The sequence below is a fragment of the Nematolebias whitei genome, chromosome 3, assembly GCF_014905685.2.
Source record: "Nematolebias whitei isolate Nwh7 chromosome 3, NemWhi1, whole genome shotgun sequence".
In the NCBI taxonomy this organism is placed as follows: domain Eukaryota; kingdom Metazoa; phylum Chordata; class Actinopteri; order Cyprinodontiformes; family Rivulidae; genus Nematolebias; species Nematolebias whitei.
Genome location: NC_056500.1, coordinates 58,560,951 through 58,583,021, shown reverse-complemented (window position 1 = coordinate 58,583,021; position 22,071 = coordinate 58,560,951). Strand labels below are relative to the sequence as shown.

Sequence of the window (22,071 nt, the reverse complement as noted above, 5' to 3'; positions counted from 1 at the left end):
GAGAAGATGACGAGATTAGGCTTGTTAAGGCAGATGAACACCAACGTGTCTTCTTTAAACACGTAGACGAAAGTGGAATAAGGGAAAAGAAAGAGAGTCTTGGCTAAGGAAACACTCCGGAGCGCATTTCGTTCGGCGGCTGAGGATTCACCATGGAGGATATTAACTCTAATATCAATGCGGACTTGGAGGTACGGAAGCTCCAGGACTTGGTGAAAAAACTCGAGCAGCAAAACGAACAGCTTCGGAGTCGGTCTACGATGTTGTCTTCGTCTGGAGCGATGTCGGAGAACCACAGACCCCTCAGTGCCGGAAACGACCCGTCGTCCCTGTCTGTGGGGATGGCAGCCGGTCTGGCCGGCTTCCCTGGGGTGGGGTTCGGCTGCACGGGCGGGTATGGTGGGCTGCTGGAGAACAACCGCTGCTCGACAGCCAGGCTGTCCTACGACGGCATCACTTTCAGGAGGGCGTACGAGTGCGAGGGGGCATCCGCACCCACCTCTGTGTCGAGCATGAACTCACTTTACTCGGACAACGCCGATGGGGAACCCTCGGTTCTAGATGAAGTGGACATCTTAGATCTTGAAGACATGGACTGTCTCAACGAAGACGAGGACAGCTGGTGAGTGACAGGCCTGTCTGGGGAGGAAAGTTGCCTGGAAAGCTGTGCTTGTAGGGCTTGGTGTCGGCTTTAATGGTCTGTGGACAGCTGCTCTACACATTATCAACGTATGCCATTAACAATAATCTCAGTAATTTGTCTTTTAATCTGAAGGAGCCTCACTGGAGCACTGAGGGATCTTATTGTTTGGGCACCTCATGTGGATTGACATCTGACAATGCTCAGCTGTTTGGAGTCAGGACCCTGAGCTCCATTTTGCTTGTGGTGTTTTTCTTGTAGCAGTTTACTTGGCATGTCCGGGCAGTGGTAGCAGGAGACCAGTGAGACACATCAAGCTTGTTTCCCTGCCCAGCAGCCATGTGGGAGATGTAGTCATGGTTACGGTGTAGTCCTCTGAGCTCCCTTTAGCACAGCACTTGACACTCGGCTAATTGCTCTGCAGTGCCAACTGAGATAGAAATATAAAGCTGTGAAATAGGACAGTCATCTTGTGCTAAAATAAAGTTATAAAGCTGATTTTAAGCTTTGCATTTTCAGGACAGTATCAGTGTCTTGCGAGCACATATCCAAATCAGTCCGTAGTATTTTTCATTTAAACTACTGTAAGTACTCTTCGTCTTAAAGATTACATGAGATGTATTTTAGAAAGTCAGTATAATAATAAATCCTAATTAATTTTAGCCAACACAAAAATGGTGATATCGCAGTCAATTTTACAAATATTGAGCTAAAAGTTGATGTGATAGTATCAGTGTATATATATATATATATATATATATATATCTATATATATATATATATATATATATATAATGCTATATATATATATATATATAAAGAGCAACTAAGCATGGCATCTTGATATATTGCATTAGATTTAGCATAACGTTAAATTCAAGGTTTAAACAAAATGACTATACTGTATTGCTGACTGAACTTAGACATAACGATTGTCCCTCCTTAAAAATGCTTATGTTTTGCCAGGGAGAGCTCGTTTAATTGGCTTATGCTGTGTGCGGGACACTTAATAGGCAACATCAGTGTCTAGTTTTTGCTGCAACCTGATATTAAAGCTACTTAAGTAACTAAAGTATATAATTCATATCAAGATTGTAAATTTGCTCCATAGTCTAACAAAGTCCCCATCTCATTATAATTATTGAGTTCCCATGTAATAAGGCTAACTCCCATCTTTGTGTTGCTAGCAGCAGACTCCCTTGATGTCAGCATACTTTCACAGATTGCTCACTCATGCTTGGCAGACCTAGTGTCATTCTGCCCAGACGGTTTACTCTGCCCTTTGCATCAGATTGATTTCTGGGATTGTCCAGCAGTGCCTCGTTTTCTCCAGATCTCCTGACAGACTCCTGCAATCCCATGAAGTAGCATCAGGGTTTTTAAAATGCTCCCTAGTGTCCACCATGCGACTGAGCGTAAAGATGTATATTTATGAAGCACTGTACAGCACGTGAATGACTGTCAGTGCATTAATAAACAATGGAAATGCACAGTCCTGATTTCAGGTTTGTATTTCCTCACACAAGCTTTACTTTTCCCTTCAGCGTCACTGCTATGGTCCTGAAAGTATATTTAGTTGATGTTTTTCTTAGTTCATATCTTAGATGTTATTACTGTTTTTCTTATACATTTTATTGTTGGATGTAACTGGGACCTTGTGTACATAATTTCGCTCCACCACATGTACCACATGAGGTGCGAATGACAATAAAGAATCTCTGACTCTGACTGACTCTGAAAGGCTTCTTCCTCCATGGCTTCCACAGTCCTGACAGCTGCTGACTCAGGTTCCTCCTCTGAGTAGAAACTACCTTTTCTCTCCTCAGAACTAGGGTGCACCGATTACAGTTTTCTGGCCGATCACCAATTTCTAAAAAGTTTGACCTGCCGATTTTGGCTGATACCGGTTTTGTTTTATAAGCGACACTGTCAGGTGTTATAAGGTCACAATGCACCTTCACTTTTCTAATATTATTGTATTGCAAAACATACCCTTGAACAACATCCTAGAAACAATACAAACTTGTTTTAACTGGCCATGAGGTAGTGCTCTGAAATATAAACGAAGTTCAGACAATTGTTATTAAAACTAAAAAAATCTGTAAAATAGTTTTTTCATGCAAGTATTGGCCGATTTCCAGTTTCCCAAAATCAAGGAAATCGGGGCTGATAAATCGGCCGGCGGATTTATCAGCGCACCCCTTCTCCAAACCATGAACAGATGATTGTTTCAGAACTGACCCACAGATACTAGTGCTTTTTGCTCACAGTTTGTAGCCAAACTTTACTCTTTGGTGATCTTTTGCTCATTCAGAGGTTTTTGACACTTCAGTCAAATACAGCTGACTAATCATTAAACTTACTACCATTCTATTTCTCACTTTTACTTCAGTATTTATATTTTTAGCATAATTTTCTATGAAAGAACATGGGCTCACAATTTGTGAATGCCTCCCTGGCTTTTCCTCGTTATCGCCTGCTAGTTTTGCAATTTGTGGCTAAAAATGGTTCCAAAAAATATTGCCTTAAAAAAGGTTAGAAAGGCATGAGCTGTCAGACCTGGTTGGTATTTAGAAGAACAAGTCAGGATTGATGTGAATTGGATTGTTTATTTGGATTTAAACTAAGTATGTGTATTTAGTAGGGCTGGGCGATATCTCGATATTTTTAAAATATTGAGATACATTTTTTTGTGATATAAGTCAAGACTATCTCGATATAAAACAATATATTTTTATACTTTGAAATCCTGCCGTCTTCTTTCTCCTACTCGCCCCCCTCCTTCTACTTCCTTGAACACAAACACAGCCTTCAGCTGCGCTCCCCCTCCCCTTCCTTCTTCTCCAGGAGGTGGACAGGCAGGAGGAGAGGAGACATTTAGCAGACAGCAGCTGAGCATGCATGAAGCTGCAGCTCCGACAGACCTGTCTCCTTCCTTGAAGCAAACCACAGTTAACAAGACTAAAGCGTTAGCCATGTTGTTAGCCGCTAAGGACTGTATCTTTAGTGATATGATAAACTGCTGATTTATTAATGTCATGCTTCCTCTCTCTGTCCCTCTAAAAGGCACACATAACGGCTAAATGAGTTCTGAACTGTGGTTTGCTTCAAGGAAGGAGACGGGTCTGTCGGAACTGCAGCTTCACGGTTCCAAGTGGAGGCTCACTACTGCAGTTCACACACACTTGCTAACATGAAGGCAGCACAGCTGAATGGACTATAGCTCCTTTCCATCTTATCAAGACACTCAAAGCCCTTTACTACACAATCTGTGCCCTCATTTACCCATTCATACAATCTACTAGATCTCTACAAAGAATAATCAGAGCTTTATCACATTCATACACCGATGGGACACACATCAGAGGCAATGAGGGGTTCAGTGTCTTGCCCATGAACACTTCAGCATGTGACTGCTGGTGGAATCGAACCCCCAACTCTCCCATTGGAGGACTACTGATCTAGCCTCTCAACCACAGCTGCCCCCAGCTGAAGAGAATTATTATTTAATATATGTAAATAGATGTCTAAAAAAATAAACTATTTAATATATGTAAATAGTTTATTTCTTAGCCGTTTATTTTGTACAGCTACAGCTAAATAAATGTGCCTGTGTGACAATTGGGACAAAACTTTGACTCAAATATATATTTTTTATTACTTTATGGAAAAAAAAAAATATTGACAAATATATTGTATATCGCGATTTTTGTAAAAAATATAGAGATATTACTTTTGGTCCATATCGCCCAGCCCTAGTATTTAGGAAAGGGAGTGGGCGGTGGCTAATTGAAATTAAACTGAACTTAACTAAAAATTACCTACTGACCATCTATGTTAAGTTAGTTGTTTTCTTTCCCCAGGTTATATGAGGCTAAACTGAACAGTCCACTGCAGAAAGCCTTGAGTCCTATTGTCTGGTGTCGGCAGACCCTTGACAGCCCCAGTCCTGAGATAGAATCAGCCAAGCGCTCTCTGATCCACAGGCTGGACCTCACCATGTCAGGTAAACAGAAGCTTGCTTGATGCTTTAGCAGGAAACTTTTCAAAAACACAAGAAAAAACTAAATGTTTTTCTCCATGGCTGAGCTAAAATCATGTTGTTGTTAGAATTACATTAACAAGATATTATCTGATTGGATGTGAGTAAAAATGCAAATGATTTTATTGTTTTTGAAAATTATAGCTAAATATTGAAATTTGTAGACGGCCCCTAAATCCTCGCTTCACATCCAGTGTTGTTTCTTTCTGTATTTTTTTTTTTGTTCTCTCAATTCAATTCAGTTCAGTTTGTTTATATAGCTCCAAGTCACAACAGAAGTCGTCTCGGGGCACTGAACAAAAACAAACATTCATATAAAAAAGACAATTAGTTAAAGTTTTCAATCTAAGTAAACAACAATCCAGGTACATTGGAATTCTTCTGCAGAGTTCTCAGTCATAGTAAAAACATTGAAACAACACTAAATAAATAAAATAAAAATATGAACAAAGTGGTTTCTATCTCCACTTAGGCCTGCCACGATAACACATTTTGCTGGGTGATTAATTGTCTCAGAATTTATTGTGATAAACGATAATATGTCAAAGACAAATCTCCATTTCATTGAATGTTATGGACAATAAAGTTGAATTGATTGATTGATTGATATTGTTTGAAATTTGACTACAATAATAATTGTCAAATTTAAGAAGAAATGTTTGTCACTTTGTTTTGTGTGTAATACCTTTTTTTTTTTTTTACCACCGGATGGCAGTATAAGACTGTTTGAACTGAAGGATGGATAGTAAGGGAGTGAACAGCGTGTCTCTTTAAGAAAAATGGGAGGGAGTCCCCTTGACGTGACATGGGCTGTCTCTTCGGTTTCAAAATGGCGGACACTCGTGTTGTTTGAGCTCTTTAGCATAGCATTGTTCACACCAAGCTTTTAATAAAAATCAGTAAATAAGTTCTTAGCTTCTTTTTGCAGAGAAAAACAAATTTTTAGACGAAGGCATGGGTTTCAACTGTGAATTTTGGAGCTTCTGCAAGACAGAGTTTTTTTCCCAAAGTCAGCCTGTTAGCTTAGCTCATAGCTTAGTTTCTCAGCTTAGCTGCTTTTAACCGTAGATATTATTTAGGTCTATGCTTTTAACGATCCAAAAACGTGATTTTGGATGGTTAAAATGGATTTTAAAGAGAAAGGGAGGAGTCCGTGAAGAGCACCTGAGTTTAGCTTTTTGTTATCCAGTGTCTTCAGTAGAAAGAGAGAGACACAAATAAATGATAAAGCCAATAAATGAATATGAGGTTGATAATTTTCATTTATCATGCGATTAATTGATTTATTGTTTACTGCGACAGGCCTGTCTCCACTGTACAGAAAGTAAACCATGTCACATGACCAGCAGGGCTGGACGATATGGCCAAAACTTTTATCACAAAACATTTCTTAATTTCGGTTTATCGATATAATTCAATATTGATATAAACAATATAAAAGCCTCAGAAAAACTTTACAAACTATACAATAAATTAATGTTCACCTTTTATTTGTATTTAGTTTTCCAAAATTTTGAAATCATTGTCAAATAAACAAAATTCTCAACTTTGTCAATATTAATAGTTTTAACTTCAAACAACATCTTTAAAATTGACAGTATTGAAATTCATAGTTAATGAAATAACATTTTGGGTGTCGTTATTGATGAGAAGCTGACATGGAAATCTCACGTAAAATACTTAAGAATAAAAATAGCAAAATCAATTGCATTACTGTATAAAGTAAAAGTTTTTGAATGACAAATCTTTGTATATATTGTATAATGTAAGGATTGTTCCATATTTAATCTATTGTATTAAAGTTTGGGGAAAAGCATGCAAAACAATTACAAATCCTATTTTCATTTTACAAAAAAGAGCTATAAGAATTATTAGTAGGAAGCGCTATGGTCACCCATAAATAAATATAAATTATTATTAATATAAATATATTATTTCATCAGTTGAAATTATAAAAATTTTATGATTTAGTTGAATATAGTATTTTACAAGTCATGTATAAAGCTCATAAAAATATTACCCCCAAATATTCAATTAAAATTTGTAAAAAAATAAATAAAATAAATAAGAGTCAATATAACCTTAAGGGAATGGAAATGTTTGTAAAACCTCCATTTAGAACTAGTCTGAAGGAGCTGCGTTGTAATTCAGGGAGTAGGATTATGGAATTGTCTTGATATCTCCATAAAAATTTCTCAAGCAATTTATATGTTTAAAAAGATGATTAAGTTAAAATTGTTGGGAAGGTATGGTGCCAGGTGAAGGATACTTGAAGTGCTATTTATAAGACTGAGCTGAATACAGCACCTCCCACTGAGGAAGTCTTTCGGATGAAAGACGAAACGTTTCTACAGTTTTTTGGGGGGATTTTTTTATGTCCAGAGGATCAGATTTAACTTTTTTAAATACTTGAAGTTTTTTTGTTTTCAGTTTAGAGAATGCAATTGAAGGTTGTTGTTTGTTTGTAATTATTTTGTATTTTTTAAATAAGGGGCAGATAAGAATTATATTTTCTTCTTTCTGCAACCTTTTCATTCAATGTTTTTTTCTTTCTGATGAATTTGTTTCATTTTAAATTAATGAATAAATGAATTAAGAATTAAAAAAAAAAACATGCAGCGCTGGGGGTGTTGTTTCAGGGACACATTGGCTCAAATGTTTATTGCGCTTCATCTTCTGACTCAGCATATTCTATTGAGTGGAACAAGTTAGATGTGTTCCCACTGCTAGTTACGACCCTCCGTCACACTTTGCAGCACACTAAAACCTGCGGCTTATCAGATCTTGGATAGCCGAACCACTTCTACACCGGCAAATTAGTCTTTCCTCTCTTATCAGCTATGTGATTTGCTTTCTCTTCACTTGTGAAAGCTTGTTCAGTCACATTCTGACGGTCATGGGAACTAATTTTGAAGCAAAACGTAACGCACGTTGGAGCTAACTCCTTCTGGACTTGAGCTCTGCCCAACATCTACAGGTCCTTCTCAAAAAATTAGCATAATGTGATAAAGGTCATTATTTTCCATAATGTAATGATAAAAATGAAACTTTCATATATTTCAGATTCATTGCACACCAACTGAAATATTTCAGGTCTTTAATTGTTTTAATACTGATGATTATGGCATACAGCTCATGAAAACCCAAAATGCCTGTCCCAAAAAATTAGCATATTTCATCCCACCAATGAAAGACAAGTGTTTTTAATACAAAAAACGCCAACCTTCAAATAATCATGTTCAGTTATGTACTCAATACTTGGTCGGGAATCCTTTTGCATGAATGACTGCTTCAATGCGGCGTGGCATGGAGGCAATCAGCCTGTGGCACTGCTGAGGTGTTATGGAGGCCCAGGATGCTTCGATAGCGGCCTTAAGCTCATCCAGAGTGTTGGGTCTTGCGTCTCTCAACTTTCTCTTCACAATATCCCACAGGTTCTCTATGGGGTTCAGGTCAGGAGAGTTGGCAGGCCAATTGAGCACAGTAATACCATGGTCAGTAAACCATTTACCAGTGGTTTTGGCACTGTGAGCAGGTGCCAGGTCGTGCTGAAAAATGAAATCTTCATCTCCATAAAGCTTTTCAGCAGATGGAAGCATGAAGTGCTCCAAAATCTCCTGATAGCTAGCTGCATTGACCCTGTGCTTGATAAAACACAGTGGACCAACACCAGTAGATGACATGACACCCCAGTGACTGTGGAAACTTGACACTGGACCTCAAGCAATGTGAATTCTGTGTCTCCTCTCTTCCTCCAGACTCTGGGACCTTGATTTCTAATGGAAATGCAAAACTTACTGTAATCAGAGAACATAACTTTGGACCACTCAGCAGCAGTCCCAGGCGAGATGCTTCTGATGCAGTCTCTTGTTCAAGAGTGGCTTGACCTGGGGAATGCGGCACCTGTAGCCCATTTCCTGCACACGCCTGTGCACGGTGGCTCTGGATGTTTCTACTCCAGACTCAGTCCACTGCTTCCGCAGGTCCCCCAAGGTCTGGAATCGGCCCTTCTCCACAATCCTCCTCAGGGTCCGGTCACCTCTTCTCGTTGTGCGGCGTTTTCTGCCACACTTTTCCCTTCCCACAGACTTCCCACTGAGGTGCCTTGATACAGCACTCTGGGAACAGCCTATTCGTTCAGCAATTTCTTTCTGTGTCTTACCCTCTTGCTTGAGGGTGTCAATGATGGCCTTCTGGACAGCAGTCAGGTCGGCAGTCTTACCCATGATTGTGGTTTTGAGTAATGAACAAGGCTGGGAGTTTTTAAAAGCCTCAGGAATGTTTTGCAGGTGTTTCGAGTTACGTCGTTGATTCAGATGGTTAGGTTAATAGCTTGTTTAGAGAACCTTTTCATGATATGCTAATTTTTTGGGACAGGCATTTTGGGTTTTCATGAGCTGTATGCCATAATCATCAGTATTAAAACAATTAAAGACCTGAAATATTTCAGTTGGTGTGCAATGAATCTGAAATATATGAAAGTTTCATTTTTATCATTACATTATGGAAAATAATGACCTTTATCATCCATCCATCCATCCATCCATTTTCTTTACCCGTTTATTCCATTTTGGGTCACGGGGGTCGCTGGTGCCCATGTCCAGCAATCACTGTGCGGGGGGCGGGGTACACCCTGGACGGGTCGCAAGTCCATCACAGGGACACATAGAGACAAATGAGACAAACAACCATTCACTCTCTCACTCACACCTAGGGACAATTTAGAGTTACCAATTAGCCTAACATGCATGTTTTTGGTCTGTGGGAGGAAACCGGAGTACCCGGAGAAAACCTACGCATGCACGGAGAGAACATGCAAACTCCACCCAGAAAGGCCCCCGGACCGGGGTTTGAACCAGGGATCTGCTCGCTGAGAGGCAGCAGCTCTACCAGTTGCGCCACCGTGCTGCCCGACCTTTATCATAATATGCTAATTTTTTTAGAAGGACCTGTACGTCACCACGCACTTACGTTGGTGCGTTGCAGCTTTTTCTGTTCGGGTTGAAACTGAAGCGCCCGCTTCAACCCGAACAGAAAAAGAAATGAGTCAGTGAAACGCTGTAATCCTATCAAAATATCAAAAATGTGCTTAAAACTCATATCATCGTTATTGAATAAAAGTATATCGTGAGATATATCGATATCGAATTATTGTCCAGCACTAATGACCAGTGAAGTTAGGTGGAGTAGGGTTATTATTGCACTTGATCAGTAGTTTTGTTTTGCCATCAGTCTGACTGTGGCAGGGAAAGAAATCAATTAAAAACATTGTACTATGGTCAGGGGCGCAACTACATATTTTTGAGGTGGATGCGAACACGTCATCGGCGCCCCCCCCACCCGCTCCTTTTTACTTGCCGCCTCATACAGCTTAGTCATGCACTTAGAAAATACAGTAGTAATATTACAGATTTTTTTAATGTTACATATTATATCAGGTGATCATTTCAATCATAAACAAATAAGAAGTTTTATAAAGTACAAATATATAACAGTAGTGGTACTCAGTCAGTGCTCAACATTTTATGTAGCGGAAATATGACATCTTAACAGCCTGGAGTCCATGTCAGAGTTTTAACATTTATGACATTTAAACTGTTACATTCCGTGACTTTGCATTTGCCCATTTGTCAAGTATAACATCAAATGAAATAGACCGTGCCACACTGTTTTCAATAGAGATCACTGCTAACTGGGACAAGCGATCATTGCTCATATTTGAACGAAGGTATGTTTTGATGAGCTTCAGCTTGCTAAATGATCTCTCTGCAGATGCAACTGTCAGAGGCATGGTTAAAAATACTCTAAGGGCTACTGTCAAATTTGGAAATACCAAATCAAGGTCCTCTTGAATTAGGAAATTTAACTTTTCTAGAGCCTTGTAACCCTTCAGTAGACGGCTTGCTGGGTATATTTCTTGAATGATATCTCTTGAAACATCACAAGTGGTCAGGGCATATGTGGTCACTGATTCCTCCAGCTCAGCTTTTGTCATGTGCTCCATTTTAGTGATGAATTAAAATTTCTCAGACACAAGTTGAAAATTGGAAAACCTCTCAGACAGCTCTTGGAGGAGTGTGTCAACAATAACATTGAAAACCATGCACCTGAAGTGCCTTGTGGGTTCCTTTTCATGATGACCAGTGCATGAATTGTCATCTGGGAAATTCTTTTGCTTCCTAAGTCGTTTCTCTTTGAACTTAGGAGAAGCATCCATTTCGATGGCTATTTTGCTTGCAATGTCAAGTGACTTCTGAAAGCCCTCTTCTCTATATTTGAGCAAAAACTCTTTCAGAGACTCGATTAGCCTAATGGCTGTGTCCATTGACACATCTGCTGCCTGTAGTGCCTTGCTTGCAAAGTTGATCTCACATAATAAGGCATACCAAATTATGAGGCACACAAGGAACTCCATACTGACAATCTCATCAGATAGTGATTTTGCCTCTGAGACAATCTTGCTGTCTCCTGCCACTTCTCCAAGCTTTTGTAGTGCATCTAAAATTCCCCCCATCTGGAAACGTATAGCTTTGACAGAGTCTAGCTTTGCCTCCCACCGGGTGTCACTCAGAGGCTTCAGTGTGATGTCGACAAACTCTGTGAGAATGTCCCACCTCTTCACAGAAGACGAAAAGATTGTGTACAATCTTTGAACAGTGCCAAAAAAAGTGAGACACTCTCTGCTAGATGAGGCTGCATCACATAACAAAAGGTTCAGGCTGTGGCTGCAGCAGGGGATGAATAAAGCCTCTGGACATCTCTGTTGTATTAAAGCTTGAACACCCTTGTTTATTCCCCTCATATTAGAGCCATTGTCATAACTTTGCCCTCTACAATTAGCCAAATCCAACCCCAGACTCTCCAGAACCCCTGTTAGTGTAGCTGTGAGGCCTTTCCCAGTTGTGTCCTTCACAGCAGTGAACCCCACAAAAGACTCTGCAATAGTGACTTTTTTCTTCTCATCAGTATCAATATATCGAATAATGACTGAGGCCTGCTCTTGCTTTGAAATATCAGGTGTGCAGTCCAGTTCCACTGCAAAGTACTTAGAGGCTTTGATCTGGGTAGATATTTTACCCAAAACACACTCTGATATTGAATCTAAAAATTCATTCTGAGTGCACCATGTCAGATATCCAGTGGTTTGTTTGGAGGCTGCCTTTCTAAGATGTTCTGCCAGTGTGACATCATATCGTGCAATGAGCTCAAGGATTCCCAGAAAATTTCCATTTTTAGGATTTCCTAACTGAGAATTTTTCCCCCTTAGTGGCAAGTTTCTCTCTGCAAGGAAGAGTATGCAGTCAATAACTCGAGTCAACACACTTCTCCAGTATGCTTTTTCAGCTGCCATGGTTCTCTGCAGTTCACTATCAATAGTCTTACCTAGGCGTAAGCGAGATATCATTTCTTTCCACATCAGATAAGCATTTATGTGAGAACTACTGGTTTCATGGTGCTTCAGTGTTTTTGAAAGACATCGCCAGTTACTGTACCCTGCCACAAGGCATGTATCAGAAACTTTAGCTTCACCAAAAAGCTTACACGCAAAACAATAGACTCTGCTGGTATTTTTGGAATACAGTAACCAATCTCGTTCAACTTTCTCTCCATTAGACAGTATACGAAAACAGTACGCTTTGGAAAAACACCTCTTATTCTTCTCTGATCTTGGATATGGACCATCAGAAACTTTCTGTGGGCCATTTTCAACCATGTACTGCCTAAATGTGTCCCCCATTTTGTGTGGTAAAGGCCATTCGGATGGATCTTCTGAATAAAGCCTTGCCTCAGCCCTCTCCTCTGCAGCTCTGTACTTCTCTCCCTCTACATCATCATCTGGACCTCTCTGCTCCTCTCCCTCTTCATCATCTGGACCTCTCTGCTCCTCTCCCTCTTCATCATGTGGACCTCTCTGCTACTCTCTCTCTTCATCATCTGGTCCTCTCTGCTCCTCTCCCTCTTCATCATCTGGTCCTCTCTGCTTTGTGATGATTAACTCACCATGTCTGCCTGAACTAATTTTCCCAAAAAAGAAGACAATGAAATATGGTCATCAGAAATTAAAACCATCATGGTATATAGGTTTTTGTTGCCTCCCTAATGTAATTATTCCTACCTGATGTCATCACTTGTCTCCTCTATCACTGACCTCGTGTCTGTCTCCTTCACCTTTTGTCTGTGGCATTCTGCACTAAGTCATAAGGTCAAAAAAGCATTATATATTAGTTGTAAAAATGACAGATCTTAATACAGTTTTAAAAAATAATGTTTACACGTTATTGCTTGGGATTAAGTAACTGTTCCCTCACTTCCACCTGCATTATACCAACCTGTTGCCTTCCCCAGTCTGTCCTGATTCTTCCTCTGTCATCTTCTCTTCCTTCTCTCCATCCTCACAGCTGAATGACATTAATTTTGTGTCAAGTAGGTTTAAAAATACAGCAGTCAAACCACAATAGAAATGAAACTTGAATTTAAATGATCTCCTTGTTGGATAACAGTTACTGACTGGACATTTCATCTGATCTGACTCACCAGATACATCACAACACACACCACTGTAGTGATACTGAATAAGACATTTAAACTCAAGTGTCCCTCTGCCAAAAAGGTTGGAAACATGGGTCACCAACCTTTTTGAGCTATAGTGACACTGAGGACTAATTTATCTGATACACACATAAACTTGTACAACTCATCTTTAATTAAAGAATCAATAATAATAAATGTACATATGAGTGAATAAATTGCAGCACTGAGGGCTAAGCGTTGGATCATAGCTGGGAACTGCCGCCACAACAGTTTAGCTTTCCTGTGTTAATATTTCATGAGTTTTATTTTGGTCATTCTTACACTTAGTGTGTGGATATGTGTGTGTGACAGGCGAGGCGCATGTATCAAATATTCATAAAAATACAGAAAATACTAAACAAATCACATCAATAGGGGAGGCAACATTTAACAGCCAACCGCAGTGTATTAGGCTAGCTTTAGCTAACCTGAATATTTAAACCCTCCTGTCCTGCTAATACACTGACAGTACTTACCTACTATCTTTCAACCACATTGAAAGGCTTTTTTTCATCCCGCCAACATCTTTATCCTTCTCCCTTTTCCTTTTTCTGTTTTGCGCCCCGGATAGCTTTTTTTTCTGCCGCTCCATCTTGTTGTCAAGTGCACAACGAGCGGTAGTTCAAGATTAAAAAAAAAAAAAAAAACGCGCTGAGTGCGTTCTCTTAGGGGCGTGTTCACAGCCACCTGTGTGGGAAGGGAGAGCGATAGGAGGGGAGGTGAAGGAGCAGAGGGGAGGTGAAGCAGCAGAGGGGAGGTGAAGGAGCAGAGGGGAGGTGAAGGAGCAGAGGGGAGGTGAAGGAGCAGAGGGGCGCCTAATCAGTGCTGTTCCCCTGTTATTGATCATTTAGAAAATGCCTACTAGAAAAACATTTTTTCTACAGAGGGTTTTGACGCCCCCTGCAGTGCAGCGCCCCTATGCGTTGCATACGCTGCATACCCGCTTTTTGCGCCACTGACTATGGTGATGATGCTGTCTGCTCTGCTGTGTCTCAGGTTATACGAACATATTTTGTGTCTGATAAGAGAGTGAGCTGGATGGAGTGAGTCCTGGAGTGAGTGCTCTTCTTTGACAACACTGTACATACATCAAGTCCATGGAAGGAAGTTTAGTCCCTGTGATCCTCTCCGCAGTCTTTATGACTTTTGCAGTGCCTTCCTTTCTGCTTGTGTGGTGTTCCATACCAGATAGTGATGTCTGTGGTTAGGATACTCTATCAGTCCTCTGTAGTCCTGGGTGAGAGGGTGCTGGTTTAGACTTGCTTTCCTGAGCAGTCTAATAAAGTAAAGCCTTTTCTGGGCATTTTTCACTGTAGCTGTGGTGTTGAGAGACAAGCTCAGGTCCGATGTGATGTCCCAAGAGTCTATGGCTGTCAGCCCCTCCCTACCTCAGCCCCTTTAATGGTGAGATACTGTAATGGGGGAGGGTTCTTCCTGAAGTTTAATATGATTTCTTTGGCCTTGGCTATGTTGAGGATGAGGCTGGTCTTCTCTCCATAGCTTATGTTGTCTACCAGCGTCCTGTACCCAGACTCGTTCCCCTCCTGGATGAGCCCCAGTATAGTGGTGTCATCAGCATATTTAGTAACAATGGTGTTGTACTGGGTGGAGACACAGCCATAAGTGTACAGGGTAAAGAGTTTGGGGCTGAAGCAACGGCTCTGTGAGGATCCTGTGCTGACTGTGAGTCCAGCAGACGCCCGTCTTCCCATTCTCACCATCTGTGGTCTATCTGTCAGGAAGTCCAGGATCCAGTTACAAGTGGGAGTCGGGACGCCAAGGTCTGTCAGCTTCTCTATCAGTTTGCCTGGGCGAACGGTATTGAAAGCCGAACTGTAGTCCAGGAAGAGCATTCTGGTGTATTTTACAAAGGTTTATTACAGTAGATTAACATGAAACAAAAGATGTAAACTCACTCTGCTGCTTTTCAGGTTTTGGGAGAGTGTGGCGTAGCAGGGCTATTGTTACAGCATTATCCACTGGTAGTAGGCAAACTGGAGAGGTTCAACAGTATCCGGGACCATGCAGTTGATGTGCTTAAGAACCAGTTTTTTAGGCACTTCATAGTGACAGATGTTAGTGCCACTGCCCTCTAGTCATTAAGGGTGGATGGGTCTGGACTTTTGGGAACTGGTATGATGATGCTGGATTTGTAAATATGGGGGACCACTGCCTGGAATAATACAAAAAAATAAAAAATTACAAAACTGAGGGAACAAATTGCAATGTCTTGTGCAGGATTTCCTAAATTACTGGTAAACCGATTCTATTGGGGCGGCTGTGGCTGAGTGGTTAGAGCAGTCGTTCTCCAATGCAAGAGTTGGGGGTTCGAATCCACCAGCAGTCACATGCCGAAGTGTCCCTGGGGAAAACACTGAACTCCTTATTGCCTCCGATGTGTGTCCCATCGGTGAATGAATGTGATCTAAAGCAGTGTTCCCCAGCCTTTATTGCGCCATGGACCGGTTTAATGTCAGACTATATTTTCATGGACTGGGGGGGGGAGTCTGCGTTTTGGATAAAGTTAAAGTAGATACCATTTCCTGCATTGGTGTATTTTACAAAGGTTTATTACAGTAGATTAACATGAAACAAAAGATGTAAACTCATTATTAAATTACTCAAAAGCGTTCGAAATGCATAACCGCTGCAGCTCTGCAGTAAGGGGCGTTCACTTCAGTCACTTTGTCAGTTGCTTAATTGTCAGTTATAAACTTCAACATTAAATGAAACAAACATTTTAAATATATCAGTCTGTGTGTAACAAATGAATATACAAGTTTCACTTTTTGAATGGAATTACTGAAATAAATAAACTTTTTCACAATATTCTAATTTTATGACCAGCACCTGTATTTTAAATTCACCTTTAATCACTTTATGTGTGATTTATAAGTGCATTAAGTGCAGGATCATTTCTCATTTAATGAGTAGATCCCACACCGGGGTCAGCTGGGCCTCATCATCCTCCTCCCTGCTCCGCAGTGATTCACACATCAGAATGGTCACAAAAGTGCAGGAACTTATGCATAGTTCAAAACTTTAATTATATTTGTGCTTTTGAATAAAATTGCCCACGACTATGAACTTTTAGGGGGCAGAGATTTTTTTTAAGAGCAGAAGCAGAAATGTGAAGGAACGGCTCTGATGTGAATTCAAAACATTTCAAGACAAAACCAGCTCTGATGTGATATTAGGAAGCTTTGTTTAAAATTATAGTTTTATTTAGTTAATAGTTTTTCAGTCACTCTTTTTCAGGCGGGTTGACAAATATGCAGCGTAATCCTCCAAATGTGCAGGTACGGCCATGCGCCTCCTTCTGTCCTGTCTGCTCCGCAGCTAAATTACTCCACCTGAACGGGCAATGTAGAACCAATCTGTGCATGCGTCCAACAGAAACTGAAACTTACCACTTGTGTATGTTGACCTGCGTCAAGAGTGACTCATTGACAGATGTGGTGGAGATAATCAGGTGATTTTTCAAAACAAAAGTTTTTTGTTTTTTTTCCTGTGCGGCCTGGTATAAATTGACCCACGGCCGGTACCAGTCCATGGCCCGGTGGATGGGGACCACTGATCTAAAGCACTGTGTCTTTAGAATGATTTGTTGAATTAGCTTTGTAGAGATCTAGTAGAGATCTAATAGAGAGTATGAATGGGTAAACGAGGGCACAGATTGTAGAGTAAAGCGCTTTGAGTATCTTGATCAGATAGAAAGGTGCTATATAAGTACAGTCCATTTAACATTCCATTTATTGCCTTTTTTATCAATGGTGCTCAGTGGGCTTCTGAGACTTAACGTGTAATTTGCACCAAAAAAAACCCACTTCACAAGACATACATTTTTTCTGGAAGACACAGCTGTTGCACCCGACCAAGAAACATAAATTGATGTGATTTATCTTGTGATTGCTTAAGTACAGTAGTTTAGTTTTCTTTCTCCAATAGAAAACAGAAGTCTACTGGTGAATCAGTCATTACAGGGCAGACTCTGTTAAAAGACTTGGCAGATCAACGGTTGACAGATTGTTGTTTGAAGTTATTGAAGAGCAACAGAGTTAAATAGTTGTTCTGAAATTGAGTGTCAGGGTTCAAAAATATGCAATTTGTTGATTTTTTGTGTGTCTTTTATACCATATTATGGTAACAGGATAATTAAGACAAAGTACTAAGCAATTAAAATTGATTCTATACTTAGGCATTGTATATGGCGTCAGAGTGGGTTAGACTTACTGCAGTAAGTGTTGCCTTACCTCTCTGAGTCTGATCAGTATCTGTGACCAATAATGTAGTGTATGTAGTTGTTGGTTTTATATTGTTGATAGATTTATCTTCTCAGTGAGGAATATGTAAAAATATATAAAACAAAAGTATTAAGCTACATCCACCACCTGTACATTTACTCCTGTACAGTTCCTGTTCTTGAGATTTTGACTCACTAATTATAGTTGGTCGTTCAGGGAGGACAGGCCTCAAAGTCTTGCAGCTAAACTGAGAAGGGTCATTCCATTTTGACAGAGGCATGTCCATGTGACAGTTGGATCATGTTGAGCAATAGGCTGCTGAAAGTTGACCACTGGGGTAGATGTGATTTATTATGCAAGAATCAACAGCACCTGGATGCTCACTTGATTTCTTATCCAGGATAACTTTGATTTGTTTATTTTGTCAACTGAAATAATTAACGAGATTTCATAGTTGGGTATTTTTTAACCTCATATAATACTTATGCAGTCTGTTGCAAAATTATTCGCCCTTTACTCTTTTTTAATCTGAAAATTTAAAAGGTATTTTCTGGGATAAGTATATACAATTGAGCTTTAGGGCCACGCTAAGAAAAAAAAGGGGGGAAATAAGTAAATAAATAAACGAGAGCTGGGGAAAAAAAAGTCTCGTACGACTTTTTTCTCGTAATATTAAGACTTTAACTTTATTCGACTTCATTTTCATAATACTAGGACTTTATTCTTGTACATTTATGGCTTTTATTTATTTATTTTCTTAGCGTGGCAATGTAAAAACAAATTTTCTTAGCATGGCCTTAAAGCTCCATCATAAGTTTACACAGCATACCTACCTTTTTGAAGATATATTTAATGAAGATATATTGAATGAAGATACATTTAATGAAGATACATTTAATGAAGATATTTTTAACTGTGAAACAAACAAGAAATAAGACAAAAAACAAAGAATGGCTACACCCCTTCAAGTTGGATGTTTGTCACTCATGTACAAGGATCTTTAAATATTACCAGATTCTCAGTTGGATAGAGGTCTGGCTTTGACTGGGCCTTTCTAGGATATTTAACTGATTCTCCTTAAATCACGAGTGTTGCTTCAGTAATGTGTTGCCATCATTCAAAATAAAGAAAGAATATCTACTGCATTATTCTCTAGTTGAAGAAGCTTTGCTTCCAATATGTGGAGCTTTCTCTTTGTAAAAAACTGGAGAATGTGGAGTTGTTTACACTGCATGAGATGCTCCGTTTTCTAAGAACACGCAAGATTACACCAAGATGGCCGCGCTCAGAGCAGTTGCAGCTTCACAGGCTCCCGGTACCATCCCAGTTTTTAGAAGTTTTGATATTGACTCCGTGCCTGACTCCGCGCGATTTATGCGTGTGAACTATAGCCGAACCGAACTGATGAGAATAGGAGCGGATTTGCCACGAAATATAGCAGAAATCAGCAACAAACTCAAAGCTACGCTCGGCAGAATGCAGATCTTAAAGTCATCTACCTGGAAGCTGCAGCAGAGGCGTTCCAGCGGGCAGAAGAGGAAGCGCTGCTCCCGGCTTAAGAGGAGAGGATGCCGGGCGGGGGTTATGGTGAGGCTACGAGCTAACGCTAAAGCCGGTAAACTCCCCATGCCGTCTCTCTTTCTGTCGAACGTCCGCTCGTTGGACAACAAGGTGGATTTACTTCGTCTGAGAGCGGGCGCCTCAGAAGAGATGAAGAAGTGTGCAGTGCTTTGCCTCACGGAAACGTGGATTACAAGTGAAACGCCGGACTCAGTCTTCCAGCTGGATGACAGACTTTTTTTTCGAGCGGACCGCTGCAGCGAGCTAACAGGGAAATCACGGGGGGGCGGAGTGTGCATTTACGTGAGTAAAAGTTGGTCCACGAACTGTACTGTTGTAAATAGCTCATGCTCGAAGGCTTTGGAGCAAATAACAGTGAAATGTCGGCCACATTATCTACCCCGAGAGTTCACTGTGACTTTCATCACTGTCGTTTACATTCCTCCGGACGCTAATGCTAATGAATCACTACAGGAGCTTCATGATATCATCAGCTCGCTGCAGAACAAACACCCCGAGGCTCTTTACGTTGTAGCTGGAGACTTTAACCACGTGAATCTAAAGGACTGTCTCCCAAGCTTTAATCAGCATGTGACGATTCCAACACGTGGAGACCGCACGCTGGACCGTGTTTACACGAACGTAAAAGATGCATACAAAGCCGAACCCCGCCCCCACCTAGGACTGTCAGACCACATCTCAATCTTCCTGGCTCCTGCTTACATGCCCCCGCTGAGACGCTCCAGACCGGTACAAAAGAAAGTTAAATGCTGGATCCAGGACAGTGGCCCCATACTGAGAGATTGTTTTGATCAAACAGACTGGCAGGTTTTCAGAGAAGCTGCTGAAAATGGAGGTTCGCTTGATCTTGACCAATACACATCCTCAGTACTGGGTTACATTAGTACATGTACTGACACAGTCTCCACTATCAGAAATGTTAAAAGCTACCCAAACAGAAAACCTTGGCTGAATGCAGAGGTGCGTACCCTGCTGGAAGCCAGGAACACTGCCTTCAGGTCTGGAAACTCAGAGGAGCTGAGTAGGACAAGAAAAGAGCTGGTTGCTGGTATTAAGAGGGCCAAGGCCACATATGCAAAGAGGATCGAGGGTCAATTCATCTCACAAGACCCTCGGAGCATGTGGAGGGGCATTAAGTGCATAACAGATTATAAAGGAAGGAGTGAACAATGTCCCAAAGACCCATCTCTGCCTGATGCCCTCAACAAGTTCTATGCACGCTTTGAAGACCCGAACAGACCACCCAGCACCAGACTCACCTCACCACCGGATGAAGAGCATCTCAGCGTGACCTCAGCAGAAGTAAGGAGTACCTTCAGGAGGATTAATCCGCACAAAGCAACTGGCCCAGACAACATCCCCGGAAAAGTGTTGAAGGAATGTGCTGATCAGCTCTGTGAGGTGCTGGCAGACATCTTTAACACCTCACTTACCCTGGAGACAGTTCCCACCTGCCTGAAGACTGCCACCATCATCCCAGTCCCAAAAAGCTCTACAGTGACTGGTCTGAATGACTATCGGCCAGTGGCCCTCACCCCGATAGTCGCTAAATGCTTCGAAAAACTGGTCATGACTCACATCAAAACAACCATCAACATCAACGAGGACCCTCATCAGTACGCATACCGTGAGAACCGATCAACAGAGGATGCAATCTCCTCTGTGGTCCACACTGCACTCAACCACCTGGAGCAGAAAAACTCTTACGTCCGTATGCTCTTTGTGGACTTCACATCCGCCTTCAACACCATGATCCCCCAAACCCTGATGGACAAACTATCCACACTAGGACTAAGCCCCTCCATCTGCAACTGGGTACTAGACTTTTTAACAAACAGACCACAGTTAGTGAGGATCCACAACCTCTCCTCCTCCACCATAACCCTCAGCACTGGCTCTCCTCAGGGATGTGTGTTGAGCCCCCTCCTGTTTACTCTGCTCACATATGATTGTGCAGCTACCCATCCAGGCTGTCACATTGTAAAGTTTGCAGATGATACAGCGGTGGTGGGATGCATCACAAACAATGATGAGTCCAGCTACAGGCAAGAGGTGGAACACCTGGAGAGCTGGTGCAAAGAGAATAACCTTCACATCAATGTGAAGAAGACAAAGGAGATGATTGTGGACTTCAGAAGGAACAAAAACATCTACACCCCCCTGAACATAAGAGGATCTGCGGTGGAAGTGGTCTCCAGCTACAAGTACTTGGGTGTACACATGAATGACAACCTCAGCTGGAGCAACAACACCACCAGCCTGATCAAGAAAGCTCATCAGAGACTCTACTTCCTCAGACGGCTGAGGCGAGCTGGTCTGGGAAGCTCAGTCCTCACCTCCTTCTACAGGTGTGCAGTGGAGAGCATCCTGTGCTCCAGCATCAACGTGTGGCATGGAGGCTGCACAGCTGCAGAAAGAAAAGCTTTGCAGAGAGTGGTGAAGGCTGCACAGAAGATGTTGGAGTCAGTCTCCCCACCATCACAGACATCTACACCTCCAGATGCAGGAAGAGGGCCACCTGCATCATGAAGGACCCCACCCACCCAGCACACACACTTTTTGCCCCACTCCCCTCAGGAAGGAGGTTAAGGAGCATTAAGTGTAGAACCACTAGACTGAGGAACAGCTTCTACCCTGAGGCTGTTAGACTCATGAATCTCTAACTAGAATAATCACTGTGAAAAACCATATCATGTTGCTGCTGATCTGTTTCATGTTGCTGCTGATCTGTTTCAATGTTGATGTGTTCATGCGTGCACATCTGCTCACAGACATGTTCATGTTTGTGCTGATGTTCAATGTTTTATGTTATGAGTGCTTAGTGTATATTTAGTTGATGTTTTTCTTAGTTCATATCTTAGATGTTGTTACTGTTTTTCTTATACATTTTATTGTTGGATGTAACTGGGACCCTGTGTACATAATTTCGCTCCACCACATGTACCACATGAGGTGCGAATGACAATAAAGAAACTCTGACTCTGACTCTGACC

At 41.2% G+C, this 22,071-nt stretch overlaps 1 protein-coding gene across 1 annotated transcript in view; it reads left to right on the top strand.

The window, feature by feature from the left end:
- Positions 1–73: 73 nt before the first annotated feature.
- Positions 74–22,071, top strand: part of slain2 (SLAIN motif family, member 2) — an 81,174-nt gene continuing 59,176 nt past the window's right edge. The window contains exons 1-2 of the mRNA XM_037674390.1: positions 74–622; positions 4,504–4,646. Coding sequence (XP_037530318.1) covers positions 153–622; positions 4,504–4,646 — 613 coding nt within the window. The 5' untranslated portion in view covers positions 74–152. The remainder of the gene's footprint in view (positions 623–4,503; positions 4,647–22,071) is intronic.